At 42.2% G+C, this 18888-nt stretch overlaps 2 protein-coding genes across 4 annotated transcripts in view; one reads left to right on the plus strand and one right to left on the minus strand.

The window, feature by feature from the left end:
* The window catches only part of Pfas (phosphoribosylformylglycinamidine synthase), a 36656-nt gene extending 26352 nt beyond the window's left edge, over window positions 1-10304 (plus strand). For all 3 annotated transcript variants that reach the window (XM_037421240.2, XM_037421241.2, XM_037421239.2), the window contains exons 18-23: window positions 757-1025; window positions 1711-1912; window positions 2812-3015; window positions 5604-5747; window positions 6388-6543; window positions 9863-10304. In XM_037421240.2, coding sequence (XP_037277137.2) covers window positions 757-1025; window positions 1711-1912; window positions 2812-3015; window positions 5604-5747; window positions 6388-6543; window positions 9863-10185 — 1298 coding nt within the window. In that variant the 3' untranslated portion in view covers window positions 10186-10304. The remainder of the gene's footprint in view (window positions 1-756; window positions 1026-1710; window positions 1913-2811; window positions 3016-5603; window positions 5748-6387; window positions 6544-9862) is intronic.
* A 4410-nt stretch (window positions 10305-14714) lies between these two features.
* Window positions 14715-17254, minus strand: egh (beta-1,4-mannosyltransferase egh). The gene is made up of 2 exons (XM_037421238.2): window positions 16957-17254; window positions 14715-16396 (listed from the first exon to the last, which is right to left on the minus strand). The coding sequence occupies exon 2, from the start codon at window positions 16359-16361 to the stop codon at window positions 14982-14984; it is 1380 nt and encodes a 459-aa protein (XP_037277135.2). The 5' UTR covers window positions 16362-16396; window positions 16957-17254; the 3' UTR covers window positions 14715-14981.
* Window positions 17255-18888: the final 1634 nt, after the last annotated feature.

Genomic DNA, 18888 nt, shown 5'->3' on the forward strand with positions numbered 1-18888 from the left:
AAGTAACAAAATGGGTGTTGAAAAATCTACTTTAAAATTAAAGGAATGAAAATGGAGTGATAGGGTTAAGATAGTTGTAGGCATGAGAGTTTTTTTTGCCCGGTGGTGAGCAGTACTAATGAGATACGTGGGTCATGCATTCGTGCTATTCTGACCAATCCATAGAGCAAGCCATCCTGCAAATATTGTAGCATCACTCGTGCAATTTATCACATTACTTGATGACTAGCCGTATTTAGTGCGCTGCAGTTGACTTCTATGATGAGGTTATAATGTTGACCAGTCACAGCATCGTAACTTGTCTCAGCACACCCCCAATAGTACATCGAGAATGTGCAATAGTAGCCCAGACACAGAAATGTACGGTTATGACAATAATGTTTCCCGACTTTCCACCATATCACATATTAGCCGTTTTCATATTCTCTGTTTAAGCAAAAGAAGGAACACATATGTAAACAGGAGAGTGCCGAGCTTTATTTATTTCATGGTGTTGCCTTTCAATAGTAAAACGTAATAGCTGGAACGATGCATCAGGTTCACTGGTAACGAGTATCTCTAGCCAAAGTGTGGCAAAAAAGGTGTAATCTGATTTGAGTAGTACAAACAAACAAAGATGGTAATTATGTAAAGCATTGTTTTTAAAAAGTATTTTACAAACCAGTCTTGCTGGTAAGTTTTTATCCTATGAAAGCTTTTCAGGCTTGACACTTCTTTCAGTATTTGCAGTGGTATGAGTGCTATTGAATTTTGCAGGTGGCTTGTTGAAGGCCGGGCACGATATCAGTGATGGTGGCCTCATAACTTGCCTCCTGGAAATGGCATTTGCGGGTAACTGTGGCTTGGAAGTGAATGTGCCCACAGGAGGTGCTGGTAACGTCCTCGAAGCTCTCTTTCATGAGGAGGTTGGCTGGCTGCTTGAGACTGATCCAGTGAATGAAAAACGCATCGTTGAAGCTTACCAGAAGGTTGGGGTGTACTGTGTTCCCATTGGCCATAGTAAAGTCTTCGGTCCTCAAGCCAAGGTAACAAAAGCACGAGCATCTTTCTTTTCATTTGAACTAGTCAAGACATGAAAGTGTCCATAAATATTGTGTCCAAATGTTTGTCAATCGAAATCCAAGAATTGTGTTTTTTATTGAAAAAAAATAGTTATATGAATGCACTTGTTACTAAGAAATGTAGCTGTATTATACCAGCTCAAGTAATAACTACACACTACACAGAAGTGATCATTAGGCAATGCAGACATTTGTGATGTGGGTCTGGCATGCCTCACACAAGTTTGTGATAACTGTTATATTTGTAACCTAAATAACTGGCTTATCATTCATGGTATCTTTTTACTACTTTACATGTGACTACTGCTATAGCCTAAATCTTTTCTTCAGTGCAACTACATGAGACGATAGCCAATACTGTTACACTCTCTTATAAATGACTGCCACAACCGACATTGTAAAATACATGTGTTTTTACAACTATAGAAGCATCTCATTGTGGGATGCAGTGTTTGAATTATTTGAACGTGCTCATTATGAAGATTTGAAGCAGTGAAACTTGTTTCTACACTATAAATAAAAGTATACTTAGTAACGCAGAGTGTGGAATACTGGTGTAACTTAGGTGGAAATGTTTGCCAGGCTCGATAGGAAAAGCGAGTTTTGAGGCAGAGTGACAGGACTTGAAAAAGTGTCAGCTCCGTTGCAGGTCTCTGTGAAGGTTGATGGCACAGAGGTGATCAATGGAAAGGTGTGTGAGCTGCGTGACAGCTGGGAGGAGACCAGCTACAAGTTGGAGCTCTATCAGTGTGACCCTAAGTGTGCCACCCAAGAAAGACAGGGTCTTATGAAACGCACAGCACCTCCTTACAAGCTGACTTTCAGCCTGGACATCCCACGACGCAACCCTGGCAAGTGTAGAAATTTCTGAAGTTGCTTTTTTCTGCTGCAGTGTGTAAATATTAACAATACCTCAGAGTGTACTCTGAAAATAGGTTTCCTAAGCACATTTTATTGAGTGAAGCTCGATTGCAAAGACATATTCTTGCATTCTTTTTATTGAGAAATGTTTGAAAATCAAAAGCCATCATGTGGCTGGCAAGTGTTTCTCTTGTGCACTTAATGTTAGCATTTAAACAGTCCCACTTGTCATTGTTACCGAAATGTCATTAAATGTCATTTTTCACAGCTGAGATGCCAACACAATTGCCGCTAAGCTAGTTTATTCATGCTTCACAGCTGTGGCCATCTGACATGCACACAAACGTACGCAATGCATGCTGTCAGAACGTTACATTTGTTTGAAACAGATATCAAGTCTTTTGTGTCATAGACAACTTTTGGCACGTAGAAGAACTACATTAAATTGCAACTAGCAAAGTTATTGGGAAGGCCCAAAGAAGAGTATAAGGTGCATCTATTGATGTATCAATTTGGTCTTTTGTGCACTTCAATTGAGTGAAAAACATCTTCATTTTCGACATTTTTTCTCTTGTCATTACTAAAGTGGAACAGCATTGTGATTTGAATTAAACATGTGCACCCCACAGCAAAAGTTTATGAAACGTTGGGTCCACACCAAATCGTCATTTCTCCTCTATTAGCGTGAGGTGTTTCTAATCTAGCTGGTGACTGTATAGTTTGCGATGCCAACTACCATCTGGAACATTCATTTGTAGGTTATGAGTCCTGAAAAAGCAAGAATATAGCTTTCTTGAACATTTACCATCACGCAAGCCGTTGCTGCCAGGTGTACGGCAGCATGTTCACATTATTTAGTAATAATGAACGAGTTCATCTTGGCTTTCAGATCCAATGATGAGGGTCGCAGTGCTTAGAGAGGAAGGTGTGAACAGTGACAGGGAAATGGCAGCGTCGTTTTACATGGCTGGCTTTGAAGCATGGGACATCACCATGACTGACCTTTTGGAGGGAACCGTTACGCTGGATGGCTTCCGTGGCCTGGTCTTCCCTGGTGGATTTAGTTACGCCGATGTGCTTGGCTCTGCCAGAGGTTAGACTGTTTTTTTTCTTATCTCCTTGTGTGTCTCCGTTAAAGTTTCCTATATAAGAAGTGAGAGAACAAACAAGAATGATAGGGCAACCTTGTCCTAATTCTAGTCATTTTAGAATATTCTTTGTTACCAGCGGGGCACAGTACTAGTGCTCTGTACTAGACGGTTTTATGCATAAATACTGCCATAAAGTGGAGGACTTCAGATTGATTTTATTCTAAATTTAATGTCAAGGCCATTTTTTAGATTTCAGCCTCATTAAAATGTCGCCTCTATGGCCAGGAAGTGAACCAATCTGGTCGGTGATCAAAAGCGCTGCTTCATAGGCTTTCATTAACCCTTTCATTAACGCTTAGTGTACAAGACTATGTTATGGTATAAAACAGGCATGGGTTGCCACAGGGTGTGAAAAAAATTGGCAATCTGAGCACCCTTTTGAGAACAATGAACATTCATGTTATTCGGCCTGTCAAAAGTGTTCACTTCCCATATATTTTATACTGCAGTGGACTCCCACCACCAAGCTAAGCTTGAAAGCTTCTTCTGGGAAAGGCAGACACAAAGATATCTTCAAACAGTATTTCAATAAGATGGATAGGTGAATTAATCGGTACTGCATTAAGGTATTACAAAACTAAAAAGTGCTAGAAATGCTCAAGATGAAAGAAAAGTGCAAATGGTGTGCATTCCTTTTCCATTTTCATGTGTTCTTCTTGTACTCCTAAGTTTTGCTATAATATTATTTGAGTGTCAGACAATACTAAGACTTCTTCTTATACTGTTTGTATTGGGCAACGCAGCATCACATTGTAATTCTTGCGTATGAGGGCCTGATATGAATGATCTTCTCCGCCACCCTAGAGTCAAGCATGTGTTAGTGTGCCAGTGCATTTCAATGGAGCTTTACTTTGACTGTCTGATAACCTACTGATAACCTACAAAGGTGAATGACTATTGTTCAGTTCAGCTGAGAAAAGATCAGTGTGCAGTTGGGTAGGTGCTAAAGTTGTATCAATGAACTTGAATGTTATGCCCCGGTTCCAGTCATGAAAGGAATGGACGTGCAAACACAAACACAGGAGGAGAGAATAAGAAAACACAAACACAGGCTATTGGTGAGACAATGCTAGCACTAACTATTATTGAGTTGATAGTTGGCATTTGTGTTCATGTTCTCTTCTATTGTATTCATGTCTTCACACCTGCCTTTTTTTTACGATGGATACTTGCCAACAACATCAACAGTTTCTGTGCATTTATACGACAAATTTATTGTGGTCTCGTGGAATACATTGAAGTCATTTGTGAGGAATTTTAATGCATTTTACTTGGATGAAATTCACAATTTTCAATTATCGGTATCATACTCTAATCTCTCCGTACTTCAGAATTTCATCAAAATCGTAAACTGGATGACTTGGTGAGCGCATCTCAATTTGCAAAGCTAGAATTGGCAAAGGCAGCAGATAAAGACGGGACATGCACTCATCCTGTCTTCATTTTTTGTCCTTGTTTGTTTGTGCTTTTCATATTGATGAAATACAAACTCAAGAAGACGCATACTAGGTAGCAATGTTTGTCTATGCTCGTGCTTGTGATCTGCTTCATCATTCAGCATGCTTATTCAAATGCATATTACTATGCTAATATCTGTACAAAAAATATATATGTAGCACACTAAGTAGTATTGATAATTGTTACTGAGAGGTGATATAAACACCTTTTATATCTCGTGTTTGCTAGCTATAGAAGGAGACAGAGGGATCTTGCAGTGGGCAAAGCGCACTCTATGCTTTGCTTTATTCATTGGTTTTAGTCATTAAATCATAATGTGAAGCTCCACACAGCTGCTGTTTAAATAAACTTGTGACTGTTTGTATACTGAGACATTTAAGAATATATAAATAAGTATGCATAAAATTAAGTTACGAGTGTTTTTTTCCTTATCACTTCTGTTTGTGCTTGTTTCTTACTGTTAATAATTACATCTAAAAGATGAACAGCTGTTTTACAGGTAACATAACCTCCGTGTGTTCAAGTGCTTCGTCCTGTATTCTGCACTGCACAATTCTATATGTTATGAACATAACCATAACTCCCTGCCTGTATCTCATTTTAATCTCTCTCTCTCCTCAGAATATGTAGTCCCAATAAACCAAATACTAACCTAAACAGAGGTTTATGATACATTTAAATCATCATAAGGGTTATTTAGGTAACCAAGTCTAAAATTGTTCAGTTTTCTGACTTGAAAGTCCTCAAAACTGTTTTAAACTAAACGAGTTGTTTCGCGGTTAATTCTTGTTCGAGCTGCGTAACTGAAAAATAGAGAAACAAACGAAGAATAGATGAGGACATCGCTGTCGAAGAGAGAAATGGCGATGTCCTTGCTGTCCTCCCTGCGTCCCTCGTTTTTCCAGCTCCGCCGCCCGAACCAGTAAATATCCTCCCTTGAATAATTATGTGGAAGACTTGACATCTTGCAATAGTACTGCACCTAGGAAACATTCAGTTGATGAAAAAGTTAGCTGTTATAAAATTGTAGAAGTGTTTGTTTCCTGCACTGACGTTTAATTTTCCAATATAGGTTGGGCTGCAAGTCTCATGTTCCACCAAAAGCTGGCTGCACAGTTGGCTGCTTTCAAGAGCAACCCTCTCACATTCAGTTTGGGAATCTGCAACGGTTGTCAACTCATGGCTTTGTTGGGCTGGGTGGCCCCATACACCTCTTGTAAGACCTTGAGCATTTTGCAGATTTTTATTCGTTTTCTATTCTTTTATTACAATACAGCCACTGACCACCTCCAAAAAGAAATGATGCACCATCATTCATGAATATTTTGTACAATAGCATGATTTACTTGTAAATTAGACAAATGATTAGTTTTATTCAATGAGTTTTACAGTACTTAACTGAATGAGTGTGCTTAACTCGCTCATCGTTCTTTTTTCTATTCTAGCAGGCACTATGTGTTCTTGTTGTTTTATTTGAGAAAATAGTTTTTCTGGCAGTTACCTAAGAACAGTGCAACAGGAAGATATAAGAGGTCCATTCGATTTTCCAGCACAGCTCTGAATGGGTTCTAATGATGCTGGTAAATCAAATGGACTTGGGCTATAATGATGTATTGCCATCTGCACCTGTGTGTATGTGTCAGTTCTCAGTGCTTCATCATTGTTCTTGTTCTGAGCATAGTTTTAAAATCACTTGTAAGTGTGCTAGCCTGAACAAGGATTATTGAGTTGGTGACAGAGGCTATCCTTAATTGACCATACTAGTATATTATCCAGCATCACTGCTTCCTTACAATAAGGTTGCTAAATCTCATATCGACACTTTTCTTGCTTTATTATCTGTTCCTTTATACCAGCATCTGGATCAGTTGAACCTGGAACCCAGCTTCTACACAACAAGTCTGGACGTTTCGAGTGTCGTTTCAGCACAGTGAAGATCGAGTCATCTCCAGCTGTCATGCTCAAGGGAATGGAAGGCTCCATACTGGGAGTCTGGGTTGCGCACGGAGAAGGTAAATATTTCAGTTTGAGCTGTAACGGAGCTAAAATTCGCAAATTAGCAATGCAGACGCCTGAGAAATAGAGGGAGAGTCATGAAAGCGAAAAGTTGGCATCCGCCAGTTTGTAGCATAAAGCAGCTAAAAAAAATAATCTGAGTAGATTGATCAGAAAGAAAGCTTCTTGGTTGGCAGGAAATTCGTCCTGACCTGCAATTGAAACCTAGAGCCCATGCCTTTATGTGGTGGTTGGTACGTCATTAGAGCTTGCCTTGGAAGCTATCTGAACTCGACACGAATGTGAACCGATCAACTACTCAATACGGCAACTCGATTCCATGTAAGCCTGCTAGATTCAGCAAACCATCGCTGCAATAGTTTCGAACTCTTTTGTATAAGTGATCCTTGTAACCACAGTTGATATTCAGCATGAGGTCACAGGTTCACTTTTTAACTAGAGCAGTTGCCTTGTACTCTAATATGGTTTAAAACTTCAAATATACCCCATACTTAGATTCAGGTGCATGTTGAAGTGCCCCAAGTATTCAAGGTTAACCATGATATCTTCACAGTTACATTTATTGTACTTCATTTCATACATCAGCTACAACACCGTGGAAGCTATACAAGGACTTTGGTCAGCAAAATGTATAAGTTCGCATGGGTTTGGTTGTTGTATATGTGGCCTCCATGATGGGCTCCAGCTACGTGCTGCCGGAGCTGATCGTGGAGGACAAAATATGAAAAAAATACAGACGCTCAGAGATACTGAAAAACCTATTACAACCACATAAATAATCGGCTTTGTTTCTCAGATACAAAAGATCTACACTGATTACTGAGTCTAAAAAAGAAAGAAAAACACATTATGGATAGTAAAATCATTGAACTATTTCTTGCTGCAGCAAGTCTCGCTAGCTTCCGTAGCGTTCCACTTCATATATGAAGTGGAGTATAGTCTTGTGTGTCTTTGAGGCATCAATGCCATAGATTAATATCCTTTAGGTAGTCTTTGTTATGCACCATGCATGAGAAGCATTTCTTTGTGCATGCATTTTTAAATTTTGAGATAAAAAATTCCTACTTGTTTTTGCAACAAAGATTAATATTTATCATGAGAAGTTACTGGTGACATGCAAAAGGTTTTCTAAAAATTACTGCTTGGTACACTTTCTGACAACTTGATGAAAACACCATCTGTTTAACTGACACAGCTGCCAAGAAGACACTAATGCAGAAAATGGAATATGCTCAGTCATCAACAGCCAGTAATATGCCTTGAGAGTCAAGTTGAATAGCTATGCAAAAAAGTAAACCCATAACGGAAATACAATTAAAGGGGCCTTGAAACACCTTTTCAAGTAACCACGAAATGAATTCACTGGAAAAGCTTATTGCCTCATGAATTCAACGCCGCAAAAATTTTAAGAATCCGTCCAGTGCGAGTGGAGTTAAAAGGTTTGTCGCATGCTGCAATTGCATTTTCTCTTCTCTCGTCGCGACGAAAGCGCTGGAAGCTTGGCAGAGAGGGATGGTAGGGCCGCAGAAAAACGTCACACGTGCCTCGTGGCCTTGAGTGCTTTTTTTTTTTCTTCGATTGCGCCACTTTTTCGGTGTGATCGCGCGTGCGGGCGGGTGGACAAGTCGTGGCCTCCCGCGACGATCTCTGTAACAAGCGAGCGTGCCATGTTCAAATCAGCCAATGGCTGATAGATGGATAATTCCTGTGTGATTTTTGTGCATATTCCACCATTTGTCAAGAAAAGAGAAAGCAATTTTTAGCTTAATTTGATAATTTATTGTGAATTGCAGGCCGCGTGCTGTGCTATAATATTTGGCTTGCGTGTTGTCGGGAGCCTCTACTACCGATCGGCAGCGTTTTCTGACCTTGCTCAAAAAGTGTTGCAGGGCCCCTTTAAGAGGGCTGATAAGGACTGTACACATTTTATGTGACTTGGCATGCATAAAAAAATTATCTACCCTGCAAGTATGGCTAATGCACAGATGGGTTGTGCACTTTTGCGAGTTTGCAGCCTAATGTGCCCTTGTTTTCATTAAGCATTTGCTGTTTCCTTTTCCATCAACTAAAACATGTTTCTTGACGTACTTGCAAACTGGTCCATTAAAGTTAATTAGAATTATAACAATAGTAACTATCTTCCAATTTGTGGGTGAATCTCGACTAAAACAATCGCTGTCACACAAGGTGTGTGTGTACTAATCACGCAGCCAGCTGAACAGCTAATAGCACATCTGCCTCCGCAACCTGTCATTCAGAGATTCTGCGTGGCAGCTTTCAGATTATCTGCTGACATAAAGGTGCCTGTACAATCTAAACACATAATCCATTTTCTGCATCATAATTCTCTGTATAATAAACCACCTGTTGTAAAATGGCTTCTTATACGCTATTATATCTATCGAGCCTCTTATTCTTTTCATTCATCATCCCGTTTCTCTTAGAATGTTCTCACTCCTGTGGCCTACTTTTCGTTGCAAAGGAGCACAGGTTACGTTGCTGCTTGAACAGATTGTGGTCCAGCTGTCTCCATAAGTGTGTGACAGTTGACGTGCAAGCAGCTTTTTTCTTGCCGGCAGCTGCTGCATAGCACAATGCATTGACATAAATGTACCTCTACATGACACCAATACGAGATGGCATATAGTTGCACGCTTCACGTTCCCAACTGAAGGGCTAAAGTAGAACTGTATTTCCCGTTATCTTTTTCTTGCTTGAAAGCATCTATATGGTAGTTCGCACCAAGATTAAAGTGCCTGCACATAACACGCATAGCTCCATAACTCTGTCACTTTGGTTCCTTGCTTTCAAACCTAAAAATTATAAATATAGAGTCTTCTGTCAACATAGGCTGTATCATTTATTCATTTTTTAGAGATCTGTATAACATCTTCAGCCATCTGGCTCTTATAGCGTCACTATATAGCATCAACCAGAACACTAAAACATTAGCCCTAGTATAACTACCTACAGTGACCAAATGTTTTTCTTTTCTGAGATAGTTAAATAGGTACAAAATCTGTCCAGCTTTTAAAAAATTTTCATATATTTGTATCTTTGTAAGAGGCTAATGTTCGTTTCATAAACCTGCTATGTCACGCTTGTACAGAACGCTTGTCTTTGTAATATTGCTTGTCATTTGAATCATGACTGCTGGTGTGTACTATACTATTCAAATGCACAAGTCTATTTTATATGCCCGCTATGAAGCTGCCCCATGTGTGAGGTTCACATCAAGCTGGTGATATCAGCTTTTGTTACTTGGCCATCCTCGCAACCCAGTTACAAAAGAACTCAACTCGATGTATTTCGCAGGTCGATTTGAGTTCCGGCAGGATGCCTTACTAGAGCAACTGGAGGCACAGCAGTTGGTGGGCATGCGCTACGTGGATGACGAAGGCCACGCGACTGAGGAGTACCCACTGAACCCGAATGGAAGCCCCCGAGGCATCGCTGCTCTCTGCTCAGACGATGGCCGACACCTAGCCGTCATGCCCCATCCCGAGCGCTGCTCCCTTCCGTGGCAATGGGCCTACGTGCCACAGGAATGGCAGAAAGGCCAAGGATTCCGCACCTCGCCGTGGGCCAAGCTCTTTGCGAATGCTCACGACTGGTGCATCAAGACCAAGGCTCACTAGTGTAGGCATGTGTAGACGCGGCAGTTCCGTCACTCGCAGAGACACGCAATTCTCAGGGCAGCTTAAACACAAGAAGTGCCAAACCATTATGAAAATAATGCCTTACATTTCCACCACAATTTTCTTCGTCCTTTTCGAGACTTCTGGCTCTCATGCTGTCCCTCACATTTTTTTTTTTTTGTGCGATACTTTCAAGGGCATTTATCAACTTTGTGGCATTTATCTGTGGCGCTTTTTCTCCGCCGTTAGTAGCAAAACTTCTGTAAGGAACTGTGTTTAGTGCTGTCTGAAACAGAACATGTAAGATCAAACTGGTCTTCAACAATGCTTGCTGATGCCATGAGTAGCTTGAACTCTCAAGATGCAGTGTGCAATGTATGCTCATAGTAGCTTTGTGTTGCCCACGTTACAAAGAGATCTCGATCTTTAATTTTTTTTTTGTCGGTCACAAAACACAACACTCATTTCAGCCCTGTAGGACATTTGTGTGCCATTCATTTTGAGATTCAATATTACCTTGTCCACAAGCCTAAAAAAAATGATGCAGGCATTTACTGAGTTGAACAAAGGATGACAAAATGCTGCATTTGACTTACTAGAACATGTGTTATATATTTTAAGTGGGCATTATTTGCTTGCTACGTAAACAGCTACAGGCAGTAAATTCATAGAAAAGTGGCATACCACAGCTGGTCAAACAACATAGAACTAGTTCTTTTATACAATAAACAGCACAATTAACCTCTTACAGCGTATGCTAAAAAATAAGTTGTGTTCAGTGCTGTCTGAAAGAGAACATGTAAGATCAAACTGGTCTTTCACAATGCTTGCTGATGCCATGAGTAGCTTGAATTCTCAAGATGCAGTGTGCAATGTACAAATAAATAAATTGCTGGTGTGAAAAATATAGTGGATGTCTGGATGCAGGAAATTGTGCTTATAGGTTTGCTATGTTAACAGTTTGTGCCATGGTCAGCTGATGCAATATCGGACCACAGAGTACTCAACATGTAACTCGTAGGTGCCTTTGAAAATTGGTACCTTTGAATGTTAAAATCGGTGGTTACCCATAATTTGCGAGTGAAAATAAAGTTGTTTGTGAAAGAGTGCCTTGCATTTTTAATAAAGCAGCACAACCTCTACGAAACAAATAGAGCCAATGTATTATGGCTACCATGCAACTCGAAAAAAAAGCTAAAATGTTTTTTTTTCCATCGAAACAAGTGACTTGAAAACAATGACAGCACACTGCTGTATTACAGCAAATTTGTGCCCAATGAATCTTTTCACCTACGTGTACAGGGTCAACAGTTAGGAATTCAGCATTGAAGCCCCCAGCACACTTTATTCGCTTCAGCTGGAAAGGTATCTAATACGCCTAGTTCTTGGTGGTCACTCAAAAAAATTTATATATCATTCATCGGCTGCCCAAGCAAGATATTCTGACAGGGGCTAGCCTGAAGCCACGACGTTCGCATAGTATTGTCAACTACTGCTGGAAAAACTCTAGGGTTCTTTAGCTTCACCTTCAAGAGCAGAACGCAATATCATAATTGGTGCGCATAGCATTGGCTGTTTTAAAATATCCTATAATGGCTAATGCAAAGTTCAAATTGTTCTTTATGCCATAATTCATCCCTCTGCAAATTAGCAATGAACCCACTAAACGTCTGCAAGAAATATGCACACCAACACAATTTTTCAATGTTGCTGCTGATGATAATTATTATGCCTGAGCACTTTGTAATGTGTGGGTCTTAAAACCAACCACTCAATGCATAATCTGTACAGTGTGATGCCTGGTGCAATTCTGCTGCACAACATTACATGTGTTAATGTGACTTCTCTCACTATATAACACATGTACAGCACTTTTTGTTTTCTAAGGGACTTAAAAGCACTGGCACATTTCGGTGGTAAAATGCTTGCCATGTAGAATGCATGGGTTCGGTTCTAGCATGAACCCACGATTTTTATTATTTGCATGCATCCTGATTTTATTATGGCTAGTCATGCGCCGAAGTTGAAAACCATCGAGATTTTTTTGCCCACAATTAATAACGCTGATACAGACACTGGAATGCTGGCACAGACAAAAAAAAAACCTCTTTAACGCTATCACATAAATATTATGGCTTCTCTTAGTAGCTACAGTATTCCTCATTGAGACAGAAAGTGACCATGTGTATGTGCCAAAAAGGCAAGGCAAACACACACCGTTTCATATACATACTTATATTCGTGCTTCACTATATCTACCGCAAAAACTTCGCTTTTATTTCTGAATAATCTCTGTATTGTTCATATAGCACCGAGCCTTGAATATGACATGTGTAAAATAAATACTGATTCAGCCTAATTAGTAAATAGCAAGTATTTTTAACCCAGAGCAAAAAAACAAAAAAAAGTGAATACTTTGTAAATTTTAAAGCACGTTCTGTAAAAGCCTGTGCCCATTGAGACTGCGTCGGTCAGAATGGAACACGATGCGCGCGCCTCCCTTTTCGCATGAGTGGGCGGGTTGAGGTCGGCTACAGGAGAGACACATGCACATGGGAGCCATCCGACTAACTCTACTGTTGCAACAAAATGTCTGCCAAAGGTGTGTTGCCACGCACACCTCTGTGCCATCACGTGATTGCCGAGAGAGTGCAAGGGGAGGCAAGAGCCTTAATACTCTCACCACTCAAGCATATCGTACAGACGATTAACCAGCAAAGCTGCAACATGTGGGAACATGTGCCATGTATGCCAGCATCCATTGCATCGACGGATGCAGCCGGTTATCGCGAGTATGATGCATTAAAGGCTTTCACCTCAAAATGCACACCCAGCACCCATGCCCATAGCTCGAAGTGTTTGTCAGGCTGTGTCCACGAGATTCCAGCATTAGCCTCATGCGAGGTTTCTCTGCACTGAGAAGGGACACTATAGCTTTGCAAAACACATAGCTCTTCCTTCCATGCAGATTTTTGAGGGACCCTTTATACACGTCTCGCAACTCACTTTCTTGAAACAGCACTTCGGCATTCCCTCATCTTCGTTATCAGCTTCTCCTCCAGTGTCTCTAAACAAATAAACTCGTATGGTATCATATCCACTGTGGTGTATTGTTTTCAAGAAAATGCATTGCTAGACCCCTTTAATTAAAAGGACACTAAAGAGCGAAATGGTTTTTCACGTATTAAGTACAATTTCACAATCCCGAAAACTTTAACATTACCACGAAATAACCCTTGGTAAGTGAGCAAATGCGGGAAAAGAAGGCGCAGGGGCAGACGCCGTCGTCAGATTTTCGCACCAAACACTACGACGTAGTAAATTTTGAAAGCATCTACTGGGCCCCTCATAGTTTCTCCTCAATAAAAATGCAGTAAATCGTCATCTGTGGGTGCCATAGAATATAGCACACAAAGTTTAAGAAAATATTATTGAGCCAATGTCGGGAGAATGTGAAATATACATTTTGCAATTTGTTACGTCACGCATGAAGATCTCGGCGCGAAATGTAAAAATGAAACTTGAACCACGATTTTCTCTGCTAATAATGAACTTATGACAGTGAAACTTATGGCGTTAGATTTCCGAAAGAGTAGTTCATCAATCTGAAGCAAGTAATTGTTTCTCTTTACTGTCCCTTTAATGCAAACCTTCTTTTAACCAATGAATAGCAATTCTGAATGGCAGCATGTAACAGCAGCAAAATTGTGCCCAGAATACCAATGTTCTACCAGCCCAACATTAGATTTTGATCACATTGTATAAATCGCTACTGCAGACTCTGTGTGAAGGATAGGCAGACTATTGCTGAATAATTGCAGAAATAAGAATGAATAAAATAACGGCAGAAAGGGAAAATGTGCTCCATCCTGCCTTACATCTCCATCCAGTCTTTTGAATATGTATCCTTCGTATTCTGTGCCTCGAAATCTGTTTATGTATACAGAATAAAACACTTTATTCATCGCTCCTTGCTTTCTTCTCTGTGCATGGCAAGAAAGAGAAAAGCAATGAAGGCAATCATAGTGTGTGCAACCAGTGTTTAAAGAAAGGCTGCAACAATACGCTCCAGGCATTTATTTGCAAAACTTCAGTGAAGTTTTGATATACATACAACACCCAGTCATCTAATTTAGCAACCAGGCTAGCAGCCACACAATGACTATAGAAAACAAAACTCTGCTCAGTAGTGCATCTTGAGTACTTGAGCAAAAAAATAAAAAAAAAAAATCTCTCAGCTTGCACGCAAACGGGCCGGCCAGCTGTGCGATGCATTCAGACTAAAGTGCAACTACCGTGAACTTGAATGCCCAGAAATTGGCCACAGGTAAAAATCCCTACACAAGTCTTGGTGCACACTACTCTTCTCTCTATAAAACCTCCTTGCATCAAGGTGTGCTCAGGTCAGTTCATCCTAAACTGCTAAATATTTTTGTGCCATTCCTGGAGTGCAAGATCTCGGGCATGCAATGAGTTGGATGCTTGTGCTTTGTTCTATCATGCATGCTTCTTTGGACAGGACACAGTCCTTATTTTTTGTTCTTGCTTAAACTCAAGCCGTGCATAGGCTGGCCAGCCAGCCCAGCATCTTTGGCGCCTGCTTATAGTGCTGTGAATGCCAATGTAGCATGGCTTGTTGCACTTAGTTGCAATCCTAGTAGAGACGACACTAAAAGCGGCATATAACAAATAAATTAGTGCACAAAAACAATCATTCTTAGATTAGTAAAAAAAAAAAGCAACAAGGAGGCTCACAACACGTGAACAAGCACGATAGACCAGGTCATCTGGAAAGCTCATACATTGATGGGGCGTTCGAGCTGTTTTGAAACTACATAAAAGCGATGCTTCTTGCCGAAGCATCCCCAGAGGACAGCCACATTCTCGATGGCCACATTGAAAGGTATGGTGGACAGAGCTCCCAGCAAACAGAGAAAGAAGCGCACAGGTCCCATGCGGTATAAGCTGAAGGACTTGATGACACCAAATATGTACATGTACAAATTCATCGCCCCGACGAAGGCACACAGGAAGTTGAGCACCACGGGGCATGGGATGGGCCAAAAGGCTGCAAGGACAAGGTTGGACGTGCTTAGTGGAATCGTTGCCCATGAATAGAGAGCAAGGGCCAGGAACAACTTGTGGCGCAAGGGAATGGCGCTGCTGTGAACCACGAGGAAGATGCCTTGCAGCCAGCGCTTGCGCTGCTGCAGGAAATCCCAGAAGGAAAAGGGGCTTTTCTCCCACATTTCGCCAGGAATGAAGTCAAAGGTGTAGCCCTCACGGTATGCCACCATGCTGAAGAAGCAGTCCTCAGCAATGGAGCCATCTGGGCCGTGGTCAAAGGACACCTTGCGCTCGGCACCAGCCCGGGTCACAACGTACGAGCCTTTCCAGCTAAACAGAGGCCTGTGGAAGGCCCAGAACTGGAAGCGCAGCTTACCCATGTCATCAGCCACACGGAAGCTGTCCGCAAGGGTAGTAACCCAGTTGACCACACGCTCATTGGCATACGTGATGAGGCCTTGGCCAAAAGCATGCTTGCCATCCAGGGCAAAGTTGAGGATACCTCGTACAGAGTCCTCTGTCATTAGGGTCTCCTCGTCTAAGTGCACAATCCAGTCGTCGTCACCCAAGATGCTTACGTCGTCTTCGAGGCAGTACTGCAGGGCCCGCGCCTTGAACAGGGCACCACTTTTGGGCCGGTAGGAGGACGGCACCACCACTTCACGAATGCGGGGGTGTTTAGCCAGTCCGAGGGGCTTGTCGGTGACGATTTCCACGATGAAGTTCTCCAAACCAACTTCAGCACAGGTTTCAATGTTCCGCGCGACGTTGGTCCTCACGAGGTCGGGGTAGTCGCCACGCGTAACCACGCGTATGCAAATGAAAGGTGCCAGCAGAGGCGAGCCTTTCAGGCGCACTTTCTCGGGAAAAGCGTTGTACAGCAGCAGGCCTAAACAGTTGCATATGCACTGGGGCAGCGCTAACACCGTCAGTAACCGCATCAGGTACAGTACGATTGTCAGGGGCCAGCCATACTGCTCCACGGGATCCAGATCGTCGTAGCTGAATTTCCAGAGGTGGATGCCTCCCGTGAACACCTCGAAGACCAGTATCAGACCCACGCAGAGACAACAGTGCAGCAAATGCTTGGCACGACTGCTCAGCTGCATCTTGGCCTGTCGGGTTGCCGCCAGTCGGCTGCGATCTGCAACATGTGCCACTTTAATAACAGGCACCAACCGGATCAACAAGACAGTGTTTCGATAGGCGCGCTTCCAATGCAGAAACCTTGATTTCGACATTATCCACTGGAAGCTTGTTTACGTGCACACAAAGGCAAGTGCTCAAGTACTCCCAAAGCTGCCTTTCGAAGCATTTTTGCTTCACGCAGAAGGTTCCTAGAAAGCAGCTGAATTTGCAAGCCTCACGCCGTAATCTTTTTAGGGGAAGGACACACACTATCCTGCAGCGCAAACAAAAGTCGGGCATCGGAGTTTCCTCTTACGTGAGCAAAGCCAAGGTCTCCTGTGAGGGTCAGTTTACGCGAAAACGCAACGGAGTGAGACAAACTACTGATCTTACCAAATCCGTCATTTATGAAACAAACTTGAAGGAAAACGGCTCGATGATTGCATGAAAACGCGGCAAAGGCGTGTTGGATGGGCGTTACCCATCAGCGATAGCGAAGTTCGCAATAACTAAAGCTCAAAAAATTTTCAAGAACATAACGTCGTACACTACATGTTCACGCGAATGTGTACTTACAAAAGACGACTGCGGCGACTAGACGCTGAGGCCAGCCCTCGAGATTTGGTTAAGTTGACGAGCGATGAGCAGCCATGGCTGGCCGGCCCGCAAGGCTTCACGGGCCATGAGAGAGGAGAAAAGGGGAAGAGCGGGGAACAGAAAAACTTGATGTAAAACTTGATACCCAGTGATGATGCTGATAATAATAATGAAATAGGAATACGTATAACGTGTAAATTGAGGCATGAATGTTCGTTACTGTTGTCCCATAACGTTCTATGCGATTTCAACGCACAAATTCAACTTTGCGAGCGTGTAGGATTACGAGTGCATTTTTCTTGTGAAAAAGGAAGTGAAACTGGTGCAACAGGAAAGCGCGGCAATCCCTGTATGTGATGAATGGTGTGATTCATCGCGCTGCTTAGTCGACTGTTTGACCCTCGCCGGCGTGCATGTAAGATTGTATCGCACACTATTGCGATGGTGAATTTTCTCGCTGCTTGGCCCGAACGTTTGCAGCCTGCGCTGTACCTGCGTACGCTGTCCGATGCATGTCATCCACCCAGTGACGAATATATCTGTGCTTTTTTTCTGTTGCCAGGATGTTGCTGATGCATTAACACCAGTTGCCTTCCATATCACGAGCTTAGGTTGTTTTCTGTATGTGTATCGTATATATTGCATGCATGTCCATTCCCTTAGAATGTTCACGTTTACTTATGAAGCAGCGCACGCGGAGACAAGCACAAAAGGAACGAAAGGGACACCGCTACCGACAGGGACACGTTACTGAACTTCATTTCCCCTAAAATGTGTCCTGTTTAAACCTTTGATTAAAACAAGCGGCTGGGCAAGTTAGACGATAGTATCCTGTTTGCTACCCTGCGCTGGTGTGAAATAAGGGGGGTTTAAAATATGGCAGAGACACGCATAAAAAAAAGTAAGACTTTTGTTCAAAAGGTGATGCAGCATGAGCATGCTGTCGGTGAAGTTCTATAAGAATCGGTCAAGACTCGTATAGGTCAAGCACCACCAGTTAGGGGTGGACTAATGCACGGTAGTGTAAAGTATTGGTCAGTGTTAGTGCATGTCAAGCACTGAAGTGGCAGCATATGGTCAAGCACAGATGAGCAATCTTAGTGGCCAGTGGTGGTCGGGGTCAAGCACTGCCCAGTGGTAGCGTGGTCATGCACCGGTCAGTGGTGGTATATTGGTCAGTTGTGATAGTAAAGCATTGGTAAGTAGTGGTAGTGGTCAAGCACTGGTAAGTGGTGAGATGGTCATGTGATGGTCACTAAAGGCCATGCAAGCACTTGTCAGTTGCATTTCGTAGTGGTCACTGATTGGTCAGTTATGGTAGTGGTCAAGCACTGGCCAGTAGTGAGATGGTCAAGCATTGGTGGTCACTCAGTGTCATGCAAGCATTTGTCAGTTACATTTCGTAGTGGTCAGTGATTGGTCAGTTATGGTAGTGGTCAAGCACTAGCTGGCTAGTAAATGTCATAAAGGTATTGGTCAGTGGTAGTAGTGGTCAAGCACAAAGCAGCCTCCAGCCATTTACAGACACAAACCCTATACCAGACACATACGTCATTCATGGCTTATGCCTACAATGACAGACTCAAGCAGGGATTTTGAAGTGCATGACACAACGATGGCAATGAACAAAAGGAGTTACACACGCACACAGGTGTGCTGTCTGTGTGTGACTCTCCCTTTGCCTACTCTGGTCGTGCTGAACCAACACCCCTCGTAAGCCATTCTTACACAATGCATGGAGTTCTTGGAATTTTTTTTCTTATTATTAAATATCAGCAACAGAGACCTTGTTTGATGGATCCGAGTAAGCAACAACTGTTACTTATTGTGCACCATTTAGAGGATGAAGACTGAACTACATGAACACAAGTGCAAACTTTCCGCTCAATTTACTGGACGGATGTGTGATGC

Source organism: Rhipicephalus microplus, chromosome 2, assembly GCF_043290135.1.
Source record: "Rhipicephalus microplus isolate Deutch F79 chromosome 2, USDA_Rmic, whole genome shotgun sequence".
NCBI classification, from domain to species: Eukaryota; Metazoa; Arthropoda; class Arachnida; order Ixodida; family Ixodidae; genus Rhipicephalus; species Rhipicephalus microplus.